Here is a 16,324-nt window from a genome sequence, read left to right as displayed (position 1 = left end):
AAAAAAGTACATAGATCAAACAGTATGCACTGTACAAGAACTTTGCTTTGAATGGTGGTGATATATTTGCCTTTTATAGACCAATAAGTCTGCAATGTCTCAACACTGTACTTACTCTGGCCATTCTGTGCATTACAGGAAAGTTAAGATACTGGCCACAGCCTCATCCTACTGGGATTCTGTGCTCAAGAAAGCTGTTGAAATACTATTAGCAGACAACCTGCTCAACCAAGATGAAGTCTTCCAGCTCGGCAAATCCTGGAAACCCCACATTTCACATCACTGCTCTCAAACATCAACAGAAGAAACAACAGCAGAAGAATCAATAGGAGCCACTCATAACAAGAGAAAAACTTCATCACCATGCCACCTTAAGGACTTTTTAGTAGAAAATGGGAGGAAAAAACTTTAAAATAAGTAATCTACAAAAAGTTGTGTCTTGCCAGTTCAGAGTAGATAATTTTTATGACATCACATCTAAAATAGCAAATAATAATCTTATTATGTATTTTAATATTTGAGGTTTATCAAGTAATCTGATCAGTGAGCTTCATGACTTAGAAATATTTGTAGAGAAAACAAAATGGTCTGTAAAGGTTATTTACATAAGTGAACATTGGCTTAGAGTGAAAATATAAATTTATTGAAAAAACTTACAGATTATGAAGTAGCAGCTAGCTTCTGTAGAGACAATGAGTATAGTGGTTCCTGTATTCTGATTCATTTATCAGTGAAATATCAAATTAAGCAAAATTTCAATAATTTAAATGAAAAACACACATTTGAGAGTTGCTGCATAGAACTTACAGACTATAACATGCTGATATTCAGCATATATCATACCCCTGGTTACTCAATCTCCTGCAGTTTTCTGGTCAAACTTGAAAATTTACTCCAGCAACTCAAAACAGAAAAGTTATGTAAAAAATTGTTGTTTGTGATGATTTTAATATAGATGTGAGAAAAAATGACAGATTTGCCTTTAAGAGGAAGAAGCTGATGTCCACACATGGTTTTATTCTAAATTTTACAGAAATGACAAGGGTAACTGCTTCATTGCCATCCTGCATAGATAACATTGCTAGTAGTTTAAACTACAGAGTAACAGAAAAATCTGTAGTAAGCTTAGGGATCTTAGACCACAAGGCTCTATTAATGCCACTACCCTGTGTGAGACCAAAGCACACAAATAAGAAAATCATAAATTTTAGACAAGAAACTATAGAAATGTTCATCAATAAAATCAGCCTCATTTCATGGACATTTACTGCTAAGTCCTCAGTAAATGAAAATTTCAATAACTTTCTGGAGGCCTTCTTGATGACATTCAATGAATGCTTTCCTTTTATAACCATAAAAATTGAGACACCTAAGAAGGGTTCATGGATAACAGGGGATATTCAAATTTCAAGCATGAGTAAAGGAGAACTTCATATGGAGGTGGAAGTCAATTGAGACCCAGAATTCTGAAATTATGTAAGGCAATATAAGAAAATCTTAGATACAGTTGTCAGACAACCCAAAAAATTGGTGAATAATAATTACATTTCAAACACTAAAAATAAATCTAAAGCAATATGGGCCATTGTAAAGAATAAAATAGGCATCAAGAAGGCAGTCAACAGAAACTTGAACAGGTGGTTGAAAGTGAGACTGTTCAGGTAAGTTGGGATGAAATTCCTGCAAAATAATAAAGGTGGTCACCCATAGTATTGCACATCCTCTGTCCCTTATAATGAGTCAATCTTTTGAGGAAGGATGTTTTCCTGGTATATTGAGGTATGCTGAAACATGACCCATTTACAAAAAAAGGCAGACATGATGAAATGAGTAATTATTGAGCAGTCTTATTGTTATCAATATTTGAAAGAGTTGCATGTAACCAGATAGTTAACTATAATAATCTGCACAATATTATCCAGAACAATCAACATGGTTTCCAAAGAGGACACTGCACTGTGCAAGTCATTAATGAACTTATTACAAAAAAATAGCAGTAGTCTAAATAAAAATATTAATGTATCGGGCATCTTTTGCAACCTAAGTAAAGCCTGTGATACAGTATATCACAATCTACTACTACTTAGCAAGCTGGTAACATATGGTTTTAGTGAAAATTCACCGAGATGGATGTCATCTTACCTATTATACAGGAAACAAAGAATAGTAATAGAAGAAACTGGTAAGAGATTCTTTTCAAGTTGGAAAAAAGAAAGAAAAAGGTGTGTCACAAGGATCTGTACTTGGACCAATATTGTTCTTGTATTATACAAATGTCCTGCCGACAAACATAAATTCAGACACTATTCTTTATGCAGATGACTCTGTAGCAATAGTCTATTGCAAGAAAAGTGAAAATTTAATTAGTCATCTTCAGCGGTCTCTGGCTGAAATTGAGGCCTGGGTGAGAAATAATGATCTGAAATTAAATCTACCAAACACACAAATCATTCACTTTACAGGATATACTAGAAATACCATATGAGGACAATCACCTTGTCACCACAAACTGTACCAAATTTCTAGTTGTAATGCTGAACAAGAATTTATCATGGACAGAACATGTAGATGCCATGTGACACTGTCTAAATAGTCTAATATTTGCAATGAATGTTGTAAGCAGTATAATAGAAACACCAGTCAGAAAAATTGAAAATCATGCATATTTTGTATCTGTGATTAGATATGGTATAACTTTTTCAGGATCAGAGAAAACAAACTTACAGTGAGTCTTTAGGCTACAGAAAAAAATCATTAGAGAAATGGTGTGTGTAGAAAAATGGCAATCGTGCAGACCTCTGCTCAAGGCCCTTGATCTTATGACTGTTCCTGGCTTCTATACCAATGAGCCAATTAAGTTTTCTAAACAAAACCCACAACTTTTTGAGGATAACCTGTTTAAGCATGATTATGGAACAAGAAACAAATATCAGTATAAGTTACCAACTCATAGGCTAAAACTACTGGAGAAGACACTTTACTATATGGGTATGAGGCTGGGAAATAAAGTTTGTGAAAAATTTAAAAATTATGAACCATAAGAATTTGGACATCATTTAAAAAAATACCTAGCAAGTAAATATTATTACAGTGTAGAAGAATTTATGACTGACTGTCACAAATAATTGTGCCTGATGTTTATTCCATCATTCTAAAAAGGTACTTTAAGTAAATACTTATTCTTAAGTTTACTTTCTTTTCAACATGATTATTTTAAATTATTTTGTGGTAGTTAACATTGCAAAATACCTGTAATTATTCTGTATACTTACAATTAGAAGCAGCTTTAAACTGACGAGTCACATATGTCCCAATCACCTGATTGTATAAGACATGTTATGTGACAATAAAGTTTCTATTCTATTCTAATTTAAAGGAAATATTGTTCTAAGTCTTCACTACCTGGGATTTCAGTATATGTCATCCATAATAATCAGCTGCATACTTTGTAAGCACTATGGATTTGCTGTCTCTGCACTTCCTTTGTTTTACTTCTAGAAGAACAAAGTTTTATCTATGATTGATACTCTTTTTACCAACAGTGTTATCTCTGACGCGTGTGCATTTACTCCTCAATATTGTGTAAAATGATTAAAAATTATGCAAGCAACTTAACTTGAGAATAGCTCAAAGGTTGTCAGCTTAAATATCAGGACCAGAATTAATATCCTGGATGCATGTCTGTAAAATGATGAAATATTTGATCCGCTGGATGAATGTCAAGAAAAACGAGATCACAATTGCTTACTTATAATTTACAACCAGTCTTAATACCATAAAATTTTTCTTTCGGGAGTACAATCTAATACTTAATGAGGCTGCTTTTTCTTTATTTTTACAAGAACTTGATAATTATTTTCTTTTAAACAGCTTCATTTGAATTTCATAAAAATAATATTAAATATGCAATCAAATCAAGAAAAATGTATTTTCACTTGCCTATATATTCTTCCAGGTCCTAGATTCTTTAGGGAATACAAAATTCCTTGACCATTTTCAAATCTCACCCGAAATGGTTTTCCTGAAACAGAGGTGCACATGGTCAGGTTATTTGCCACATAAAGATGATTGAAAATAAACAGTGCGATTTTTACATTGGGTAGAAGATAGGTTTTGGACAATTTTTAAATCAATAATACACTTCCTGATTTGAAAAAAAAACTTCAGATTTCCCTATGGGGCTTGTTCAGATACTGATGTTTCCATATATCAACAATGAGTTTGAAAGAAGGTGGTATCACTTGAATCTCATGCACAAACAGTTATAAATATGTATGGAAAAGTCTCCTTACGTAAATAAATAGTGAGCTAAAATGAAATGCAACTAACACTTTAACAAATTCTAAATCTCTTTTAAATACATGTAGTCCACTAACAGAAAACTATTGTAAGAGTGAGAAAATACACAGCACAGCAGCAGAACAGGAAGACTAAGATAGCTTTGTAGGGCAGAGACAGAGCTCATCAAATAACTACAAGGGGAGGACAAAAATATGGAAACACCACAAACACAACACATTACAGTGCCCAATACAATGTAGGAAAACCAATGGCATACAAAATACCTTCATTCATCTCAGAGTGGATAAATACAGGTCCTGTATGGTTTTCAAGGGAACCTTATACTGTTCTTACTGCAAAATAGTGACAATTTCAGGTAATGATGATGGAGGTGGGTAGCGTACATGTACCCTTCTCTCCAATGTGGACTACAAAGGCTTACTAATATTAAGATCTGGTGAATGTGGTGGCTAGGGAAGATGCAAATATTCACTCTTGTGATCACAAAAGCAGTCCTGGATGATGCAAGCTGTGTGAACAGGGGCTGTATCATCCTGGAACACTGCATCACTGTTTGGAAACAAACATTGTGCCATGGGAGGGACCTAATAATCCAAAATTACTGTAACCTTGCAAAGTATCCATGGAGTCCATTGGACACCATGGCATGGCTGCCCAAATATTCATTGAACCCTCACCATGTTTCACTCTTGGGATGTAAAAACAGTCAGAAGTTGGAAACAGTGTTAAACAACACTCATCCAAGAAAATGACATACTTTCACTTCTTCACAATCCATGTGTTATGGCTTCAGCACCATGTTTTCCTGCTATGTGGTTGTGTATCACTGGTGAGTAATTCAGAAATTCCAGCTTGCCCTGCAGTTCCCTACTTCTGGCACAACCTTTGTATTCATTCAGTGCCGAAAGAATTCGTAAGTGTGATATCCAGTTCTGAAATGACTTTTGCAGCTGTTGCTCAATTATTTTTGATCATAATCCCCTTCAATGGCCATCAGTCATGATCACTCAAAACACCTTTTCAGCTTCCTTAGTTACAGGAAGATTCACCATACAAGCACCAACAGTTTGCCCACATCCAAATTTGCTTAGCTTGAACTTAATGCACTCACAACTCCAAGAATACTCTTCTGAGCATGACTAATAATTTGCAACATATTGAGGATATAGCACAGGTGCTGATCATGGTGAAATAAAACAGCACAAGCTGAAGGCTTCACTAGTGTCTGTGTTTATGTTCAAGCATGCATTTCTCATGGTGTTTCATATTTTTGTCCAAACCTTGTAAAGTGAAACTGTCCTTATTATGTGATAGAGCAACATGATCTATTGCAAGAAGAATAGCTCTATGATTCTATATGGAGAATGCCAAAGGACCTGCTTCACTTCTAGTGGCAGTCTACACCAGGCTGTTGGTGCAATGGAGCCTTCCTTGTGACTAGAAAAATGCGCAGGTTAATAGTACCTCAAGGAAGTGTGATAGGACCATTACTGTTTAAAACAAACACCGAAGAGCCAAAGATACTTGTACACATGCCTAATATTGTGTAGGGTCCCCGCGAGCATGCAGAAGTGCTGCTACACAACATGGTATGGACTCCATTAATGTCTGACGTAGTGCTGGAGGGAATTGGCACCATGAATTCTACAGGACTGCCCATAAATCCATAAGAGTATGAGAGGGTGGAGATCTCTTCTGAACAGCACATTGCAAAGCATCCCAGATAGGCTCAATAAGCTTCATGTCTGGGAAGGTTGGTGGCCAGTGGAAGTGTTTAAACTCAGAAGTGTGTCCCTGAAGCCACTCTGTAGTAATTCTGGACGTGCGGGGTGTTGCATTGTCCTGATGGAATTGCCCATGTCCGTCGGAATGCACAATGGACATGAATGGATGCAGACGATCAGACAAGATGCTTACAAACCTGTCACCTGTCAGAGTCATATCTAGATGTATTAGGGGTCCCATATCACTCCAACCACACACACTCCACACCATTACAGAGCATTAACCAGCTTTAACAATTCCCTGCTGACATGCAGGTTCCATGGATTCACGAGGTTGTCTCCATATCCATGCATGTCCATCCACTCCATACAATTTGAAATGAGACTCATCCAACCAGACAACATGTTTCCAGTCATCAAGAGTCCAATGTCGGTGTTGAGAGGCCCAGGCACCACGTAAAGCTTTTTGTGTCATGGTGCAGTCATCAAGTGTACACAAGAGGGCCTTTGGCTCTAAAATCCCATACTGATGATGTTTCAATGAATGGTTGATGGCACAGCATTGAAATCTGCAGCAGTTTGTGGAAGGGTTGCACTTGTGTCATGTTGAATGATTGTCTTCAGCTGTCATTGGTCCCGTTCTTGCAGGATCTTTTGCTACACACAGTGATGTCGGAGATTTGATGTTTTTCTGGATTCCTGATATTCATGGTACACTTGTGAAATGGTTGTACAGGAAAATCCACACTTCCTCGCTACCTCATAGATGCTGTGTACCATCGCCATGTGCCAATTACAACACCGTGTTCAAACTCACTTAAATCTTGATAACTTGCCATTGTAGCCAGCAGAAACTGATCTAACAACTGTGCCAGACACTTTTTGTCTTATATAGACATTGTCGACTGCAGCACCATAGTCTGCCCATTTACATATCTCTAGATTTGAATAAGCATTTACATTAAACCTCCATTGAAAACTTCGTCTTGTTGCAACAACACTGTGTTCTAGGCGGTGGAATTCCAACACCAGAAAAATCCTCTGTTCTAAGGAATAAACCATGTTGTCCACAGCACACTTGCACGTTGTGAACAGCACATGCTTACAGCAGAAAGACGACGTACAGAATGGCGCACCCACAGACTGCATTGTCTTCTATATCTTTCACATCACTTGCAGCGCCATCTGTTGTTCAAAATTGTAACTACTGTAATTTTGAAAGTTTGTCCGCCTGAAAATGTACTGTTGTCCCAAGCATATTGCAACAAACGGTGTATTTCTATTGCTGCTCGTTTAGTTTTTATTGCCGTTTCAAATATACCGGTCATTTTTGAAACACTCTGTAAATAAATGAATAGTAGAAAATATCAGAAGCTTTTAAGACTGTTCATAAATGATGCAGTTGTCTACAAGAAAGTAGTAACACAAGAAGATGGTATCACTTTGCAAACAGTAGGAAAGACAGATGCCAGTCTGAGATTCATAAGAAGAATCTAAAGAAAATGTAACTCATCCACGAAGGAATTGGCTTACAAGCTGCCTGTTTGACTGATTCTTGAATACACTTCATCTTTCTGGTATCCTTACCAGGTAGGATTGATAGAGGAGGTAGAGAAGATCCAACAAAGAGCGGTATGATTTGTCACAAGATCATTTAGGTGGTGCGTGAGGGTTTAGGTCATGCATAAGGGTACAGAAATGCAGTACAAACTCCAGTAGCATATGTTACATGAGTGGCATTTGAATCACAAGGTGGTTTACTACTAAAATTTTGAGAGAGCACTTTCCAGGGAGAGTCAGGTAACACATTACTTCCTCCCACATATTTCATGGAATGACCACGGCAAGAACATTTGAGGAATTAAAGCTAATACAGAGTCTTCCCCTCACTCATTTTTCTCACATGCCATTCATGAGTGGAACAGGGAAGGGGGAATCAGTTAGTGGCACCAGTAGTACCACACACTGTCAGGTGGTTTGCAGAGTATAATGAAGATGTAGATATACACAAATATTGGGCAGAAGACAGATTTTACACATTTCTTTAAAATGAATAACATACTCCATGGTGTGAAATAACTGCAGATGTATCTGTGCAGATAGCTCAGATGATGGCATTCAGGTATGCCAACAGTAGGTTTGGAAGGAGGAAATATTGCTGGGCTGTGATGCATTGGCAGCAATAAATGTGTGAAGAGGCTTTGATGAGAGAAGCATTAAAGTGAGAATATATACTAGGAAGATTAATTTCACAACTGTACAAATATATGCCCCCCAACAAGGATGTAGCAATGAAGATGAAGAACTCTTCCCACAGAAATTGGAAGATAACATCAAGAAAAATAATATCATGGTAATAGATAATTTGAATGCCCAAATTGGAGTAGACAGATGTTGATATGAAGAAGTGATGGGTTCTTTTGGGTATGGAGGAAGAAATACTGAGAAGAAAGTAGACTTCTTTGTAAGAAATAAGCTCTCCATAAAGAACACATTCTCCAAGAAAGGACACAGCCACAAAATAACCATACATGACTGGGATGGAAGAAGCAGCTTAGTTATTGATTATGTGATGAGGAAGAGTAAGAAGTGTAAAAGTCATATCGACAGAATCGTTGGACAGTGACCATAGACTACATATAGCTGATACGAAGGAGAAAATGACAAGCACAATATGTTAAAGAAAGATACCTAAGATCAAAAAAATGGAAACTAAAGTAAGCAGGAGAAGATCATCTATCAAAGTCTGATAACTGCAAAGTTACCAACAGATGATGCATTGAAGACTGGGTTACAGAAGACAATGTTTGTAAACTGCACTTTACAAGTCTGTGGTAAAACAAGCGGTAAAGTAAAACAGAAGGAAACCAATGACAGGGTAAAGGAAGATATTAAAGAATGGAACATAGGAAAGAAAATCACAGATGTGGAGAAAAAAAAATCCAAGGGATCAAACCAGTAGATGCTTAAAAATATACAAATTGGAACAGGCATAGAAGTTGGGAAATATTCACCTGAAGAATAGAGAGAGAGAGAGAGAGAGAGAGAGAGAGAGAGAGAGAGAGAGAGAGAGAGAGAATCTGTACAGATTGGTAAAAAGCAAAGGATCAGATAGTGAAGGCATAACAGCGATAGGAAGAGGAAATGGGAGTTTAGTCCAGGGTGCAGAAGGAATCAGAGATGGGACGAAAATATACTTCAGCACATTATTGAATGGCAAGAAGATACCAGAGGAGGAACAGGAAATGAAGGATTTACCAGAACCTGAAGTGGAACAGCCACATGTTACCTGGCCACAGACTGAGAATGCCTCGAAGCAGATGATAGGAGGCAAGTCAGTCAATCCAATTAATTGACAGCTGACATAACCAAGGCTGCAGGCATCTAAGGAGTACAGTGGGTACATTGAACACTGGAAGTCATTTGGAAGGAAAACAAAGTATCAGATGATTGGAAGAAGGGGATTATAATACAAATATTCAAGAAAGGAAGTATTCAAGTGTTCTAATTATGGAGGAAACACCCTATTATCACACTGTCTTAAGATATTGGAAACTATTGTGGAGAAAAGATTAAGATCATTGTCAGAAAACTGGTTTAAAGAAGAGCAACATGGATTTAGAAGCAGCAGAGGAACAACAGAGCCCATATTTGCACCAAGTATTTTGAAAAGGGTAAAGACCTCATAATCACATCCCTGGACTTGGAAAAAGCATATGACAGTGTGCCAGTGTATAAGACCTGGAGGTGTTTAGAAAAAGTAGTAGTTCCAAACTCACTAATAAGGAAGTTACAAATGCTATTTGAAGGCTGCAAAAGTTGTGGACAACTGGGTAATGGCAGATCGGATTTGTTGAGGACAGGGAGAGGAGTTCAACAGGGGAGTGCATTTTCCCACTACTTTTCATTGCACTTATGGATGTGATAGCAAGGAGAACAAGGAGATAGGAAATGAAGATCTCATTGCTTTAGTCTTTGCTGATGATGTAGCTATTCGGGAAGAAACATAACTAGAAATACAGGGAAGATTAGCTGAATGGAGCTGCAAGTTTAAAGAGAGCCAGCTGACAACAAGCAAGAGCAAAACTGTAGCAGTAATTATGAGTAGGGCATCTGCCAACAGCAGCCTGATGGTAGGTGGAGAGAAATTGAACATGTGGAGGTTTTCAATTAGTTAGGAAGTACAATATCAAGGAATGGAACTGCCGCACTAGAAGTACAAAACTGCATAAGAAAGGGATCTAATCTTTTTCTTCAAGAATAGAAACCTTGTGTGGGATTAGAAAGTTTGTTTGACAACCAAACAGAGTATGTTTAAAATGAGTCTGCTGCTGACTATGACATACAGCTTGGAGTGCTGTGTGAATAACAAGGCTGAAAACTGTTAAATGTAGCAACTATTACGCAAGAATGAGTCATCAGTCATCAAAAAAGGGATCCTAACAAAAGAAAAAAGACAAGAAACAGAGAGATAACATCATAACAGGGAAGACAGCACTTATAAAAAGAGTTTATTACAGAAATCATTTTGTTTGTTTATTGACTGTTGTGGATATTTAGTAAAAATTTCAAGCTCATCAAGGGTGTCCAGATGATATTTTTTTGGAACATAAAAACAGAAGCTGAGATGTTAAGCTATGCATCTTACTTAATGTTTGCATTTTTTTAAATGAGAAAAGTTGTTTTATTTGTGTCTGTAGCTTAAGTGCTGTAGAATACATATACTTTCCACACTACAGAGTAGTGAAACTTCAGAAGGCATTTATCATGAAAACTGAGAAGAATTAATAAATTTCAAGAAAAATACTTATATACAAAATTTTATACTTACATCTACAGATGCAACACACACACACACACACACACACACACACACACACACACACATCATGCCCACAGTGTCCCATCACCACCCACCCTCTGTCCATGCCTACCCCAGAAACGCACTCTACTCTCATTCTATACAGCTCACATGTTCCCTCAGTCAGTTCTACAGTATGTAAGCAAGACCATGTCCAGTGTGCTACAGTATAAGTTATGTGCAGTGAAATATTTAAATGTGATCTATCAACTAGTACAATGTGTGTCTAGTACCTGCAGAAAAACACATGAATACATGAAAAGGATATAAAAGTTAATGTAAGTGTAAAAAAGCACTACTATGTCATTGTAAATAGTTCAGTAATTTAAATGAACTGCCAAGAATCATTTCAGATATCCTATCAAGATACATATAATTAAATATTTTCTTTACATTATAGACCACTGATGACACCTAGCATGAATAGGCAAAAGATATTTGGTAGAAACAAAGAAAACATTCAGTTTCAAAATAAAGTTTTTCTTATCTATATGATAAGGCATAATTTAGGTTAACAGCTTCATTGCAGTACTTGTTCCCCTTCTGATTTCACTTCCTCTTAATCCACCTTTATTTCTATTATCTCTGAACTGATGCCGGAGCTTTGGTTACCAATGTACTATTTTTGACCTCCTTCTCTTTCTGATGCATTTTTCTTCATCTTTGTCTACTACTGTGCTGACAACAGGTGGGTTCCTCTCAACGTAGGATCCGAGTGATCTATCCTTTTCTGACCTTCCCTAACTTACACCTCTTTCTTCCCTGAGGCAGGAAATATCATTTCTCTTAGCTAATTGTAGCTTTCTTTTACTGTTAAATGTTTTTATTGGAAGTGTTTGGAATTTCACAATCTGGCTAGCTACTTTGTCTTAAAGTAATATTACTGTTTTCTGAAGTAATTTTCCTTTTGATACAATCAACAGCCTTTCTTTCATTTAAATGTTCTGTTTTGCTATTTTGTGGAATATTCAAAATGTTGAATAACTACAACATTAAAACTCGGTTTGAAACTAGATCTCAAATGCCGACAATTTTCATTTCATCCAATTGGAACAGCTGGGCATGCTCTCAGAAATGACTTGAAGTTTCCATATGCCACAGCTTCCCCTCCTTTATTTTCAAACCCAAACCTGCCTTTCCAAGTTACAGTTGAGTTTCTGTCTCAACTGTATCATTTTGCCCAGGAGTGCAAATTCTACATGAGTCTGAGAAGATCTGATTGGAGTTCAGTTTGAACCAGTGACTATAAAATACTCTTCAGTAGTGCCTCTGCTGTTACATGATCAACACTATGTAGTTTTTATGTGTATTGTGTAGTGCATTTTAATTTCTATATTGTTTTGTACTAAATGAAGCAAGATTCATGTGTATTTGATGTATAGTATGCTTCAATACTGCTGTTAGTGTCACTGTCATTCAGTTCGAACCACTGACTGTTAAATACATTTCTGTGGTGCCTTTGATTTGGTCCTATCAGCACCTCATGTAGCAGGAGCACCTCAAGTTTGTGCACTGCTCTTGGTTTACTTTTTACATAGGCATAACCTTGTCCTGCACTTAATTTTATTACTTCTTTTTGTCCTTGAAAGAAACTCATTCACATTTACATATGGTTAGGGATTGTGGCTGCTGAGGTTGTGATGATGGAGTTGGCTGCTGTTCACAAACAGGTAGCAGCTGCATAGGCCACTAGCAACTAGCTTTGTAGAGGTGTTGCAAAGAAGTGGCATCTCCCATTGTGAATGTGCTGTGAAGCTTGCTGGCTCCGTCTTTTTGCCACTGTGTTTCACTGAGAGCCCTGGTTTGGGAGTAAGCAATCACTGGATGGTGACTGGTATGAAATATCCAGATTTGGAGCTGTTTTATGGGGAAGATGGTATGTTGTTAATGGCGTACAGGCTAGCCCCATGACTCTTCTGCTGATAGTGATAAAGTGTCACTGGGTGTTGTCTCTCCAGCTCATGCAGTGATCTCTCCTCTGTTTTGGTCAGGGTACCCACATCATTACTCATGCCACACCAATAATATCTGTTGTCTGGATCTTCAGATCATTCTCTACTCTTGTCAGAGACAGGCATAAATGATAAAGGCAGCTAGCATCTCTTGTGAGAATTCTGCACAGCTATTGATTTGCAGCATTGTTTTCAGGACTGATCAGGGCCCCTTTCATCTGGAGCCAGATGGAGGGTAAAAACCAGAGCCTTCAACACTTTTATGATGAGATCTGTGGTAGATTTCTTGATGTATGGCAAAACTCCACAGTGCTTCAATGGTATAATTTGTGGAATGTTGTGAAAACAAACCACTGCACTCTTCGTATGAGAGAGATTGCTCAGTTTCTGATATAGAAAAGTTAATGGAAAATCATTCACCTGTAAGAAAGACCACACAAAGAGCCTATAATAATTTTCATGGGCAGATCCCGGTGAAACATCAACCAGGAAACCCTAGGAAATTCTGGTAATATGTACAGTCAATGAATGGATCTCACCCTTCCATTCATTCTCTTGTGGGTGTGTCTGATGTAATTTTAAATTTCACATTTGAACATGTGTTCACGTGAGAGTGTACTACTGCACTAATCTTTGAGCAGGTCACAGGCTTAAAAATGAGTAATTTGGTGTTAGCACCGCAAGTATTGAAAAGCAATTAAAATTACTTAAAGTGAATTAGGCAATAGTCCTGATGGAATACCAGTTAGAGTTTACATTGAATATACCATGGAGCCCTTTCTTAGCTCATATTTACTGAGAGTTGCTTGTGCAGTGAATAGTCCCAAATGACTGGAAAAAAGCACAGGTCTATCCTGTTTACAAAAAGGGTAATATATCAAATAGACAGTATTATACAGTAATATTATACATATGGAGTATCTTTTCAATATGTGATTGGCTGGAGAAATATTTGACTAATAGTACTCAGTACATTATATTGCATGGTGAATGTTAACCTTTGGTGCGCATCAAGGAAGCGTAACAGGACCTACTGTTGTTGTCGTGATCTCAGTCCAGAGACTGGTTTGATGCAGCTCCCCATGCTACTCTATCCTGTGCAAGCCTCTTCATCTCAGAATAACTACTGCAATGTACATCCTTCTAAATCTGCTATGTATTCATCTTTTGGTTTCCCTCTACTATTTTTACCCTCCACACTTCCCTCCAATACTAACTTAGTGATCCCTTGATGCTTCAGAATGTGTCCTACCAACTGATCCCTTCTTCTAGTCAAGTTGTGCCACAAATTGCACTTCTCCCCAATTCTGTTCAGTACCTCCTCATTAGTTACATGATCTTCCCATTTAATTTTCAGCATTCTTTTGTAGCACCACATTTCGAAAGCTTCTATTCTCTTCTTGTCTAAACTATTTATTATCCATGTTTCACTTCCGTACACGACTACACTCCATACAAATACTTTCAGAAAAGAGTTTCTGACACTCAAATCTATACTTGATGTTAACATACTTCTCTTCTTCAGAAACACTTTCTTTGCCATAGCTAGTCTACATTTTATATCTTCTCTACTTCGACCATAACCCGTTATTTTGATCCCCAAATAGCAAAAATCATCTACTACTTCAAGTGTCTCATTTTCCAATCTAATTCCCTCAGCATCAAATGATTTAATTTGACTACATTCCGTTATCTTCGTTTTGCTTTTTTTGATGTTTGTCTTATATCGTCTTTTCAAGATGATGTCCATTCCATTCATCTGCTGTTCCAGGTCCTTTGTTGTCTCTGACAGAATTACTATGTCATTGACAAACTTAAAAGTTTTTATTTCTTCTCCATGTATTTTAATTCCTACTCCAAATTTTTCTTTTGTTTCCTTTACTGCTTGCTCAATATACAGATTGAATAACATCAGGGATAGGCTACAACTCTGTCTCATTTCCTTCTCAACCACTGCTTTCCTTTTGTGCCCTTCAACTATTATAACTGCCATCTGGTTTCTGTACAACTATTAAATAGTCTTTCACTGCCAATATTTTACTGCTGCCATCTTTAGAATCTGAAAGAGAGTATTAGGTCAACACTGTCAAAATCTTTCTCTAAGTCTACAAATGCTACAAACATAGGTTTGCCTTTCCTTAACCTATCTTCTAAAGTAAGATGCAGGGCCAATATTGCCTCATATGTTCCAACATTTCTATGGAATACAAACTGATCTTCCCTGAGGTTGGCTTCTACCTGTTTTTTCATTTGTCTGTAAAGAATTTGCATTAGTATTTTGCAACCGTGACTTATTGAACTGATAGTTCAGAAATTTTCACACCTGTCGACATCTGCTTTCTTTGGGATTGGAATTATTATGCTCTGCTTTTTAAGTTCGAGGGTGTTTCGCCAATCTGATACATCTTGCTCACCAGATGGAAGAGTTCTGTCATGGCTGGCTCACCCAAGGCAATCAGTAGTTCTAATAGAATGTTGTCTACTCCTGGGGCCTTGTTTTGAGTTATGTCTTTCAGTACTCTATCAAATTCTTTATGCAGTATCATATCTCTCATTTCATCTTCATCTATGTCCTGTTAGAACCCCTATTAACTCCTTCCACCATTCTGCTTTCCCTTCTTTGTTTAGGACTGGTTTTCCATCTGAGCTCTTGATATTCATAAAGGTGGTTCTCTTTTCACCAAAGGTCTCATTAATTTTCCTGTAGGCAGTACCTATCTTACTTTTAGTGATATATGCTTCTACACCCTTAGATTTGTCCTCTAGCCACCCTTGCTTAGTCATTTTGCATTTCCAGTTGATCTCATTTTTGAGACATTTGCCTTCCTTTTTACCTGCTTCATTTACTGCATTTTTATATTTTCTCCTTTCATCAGTTAGATTCAATATATCTTCTGTTACCCAAGGATTTCTACTAGCCCTCATTTTTTTACCTACTTGTTCCTCTGCTGCCTTCACTATTTCATTTCTCAAGGCTACCTATTCTTCTTCTACTGTATTCCTTTCCCCTGTTCTTGTCAGTCGTTCCCTAATGCTCTCTCTGAAACTCTCTACAAACTCTAGTCCTTCAGTTTATCCAAGTCCGATCTCCTTAAATTCCTACCTTTTCACAGTTTATTCAGTTTCAATCTACAGTTGGTTGGTTGGTTGGTTTGTGGATTTGAAAGGACCAGACTGCTACGGTCGTTGGTCCCTCAATCTACAGTACATAACCAATAAATTGTGGTCAGAGTCCACATCTGCCCCTGGGAATGTCTTATAATTTAAAACCTGGTTCCTAAATCTCTGCCTGAAACCTTCCCATGTCTCCAGATCTCTTCAACATATACAACCTTCTTTCAGGATTCTTAAACCAAGTTTTAGCTATGATTAAGTTATGCTCTGTGCAAAATTCTACCAGGCACCTTCCTCTTTCATTCTTTACCCCTAGTCCATATTCACCAACTACTTTTCCTTCTTTTCCTTTCCCTACTATCAAATTACAG

The 16,324-nt window shown here is 37.2% G+C and overlaps 1 protein-coding gene across 1 annotated transcript in view; it reads right to left on the bottom strand.

Annotated features, from left to right (window-relative positions):
• The window catches only part of LOC126298209 (hemicentin-1-like), a 748,827-nt gene that overhangs the window by 27,638 nt on the left and 704,865 nt on the right, over positions 1-16,324 (bottom strand). The window contains exon 55 of the mRNA XM_049989513.1: positions 3,940-4,021. Within this exon, the coding sequence (XP_049845470.1) occupies positions 3,940-4,021 (82 nt within the window). The remainder of the gene's footprint in view (positions 1-3,939; positions 4,022-16,324) is intronic.

This window comes from Schistocerca gregaria, chromosome X (assembly GCF_023897955.1).
Source record: "Schistocerca gregaria isolate iqSchGreg1 chromosome X, iqSchGreg1.2, whole genome shotgun sequence".
Classification (NCBI taxonomy): Eukaryota; Metazoa; Arthropoda; class Insecta; order Orthoptera; family Acrididae; genus Schistocerca; species Schistocerca gregaria.
This window is presented reverse-complemented; position numbering and strand designations above follow the sequence as displayed.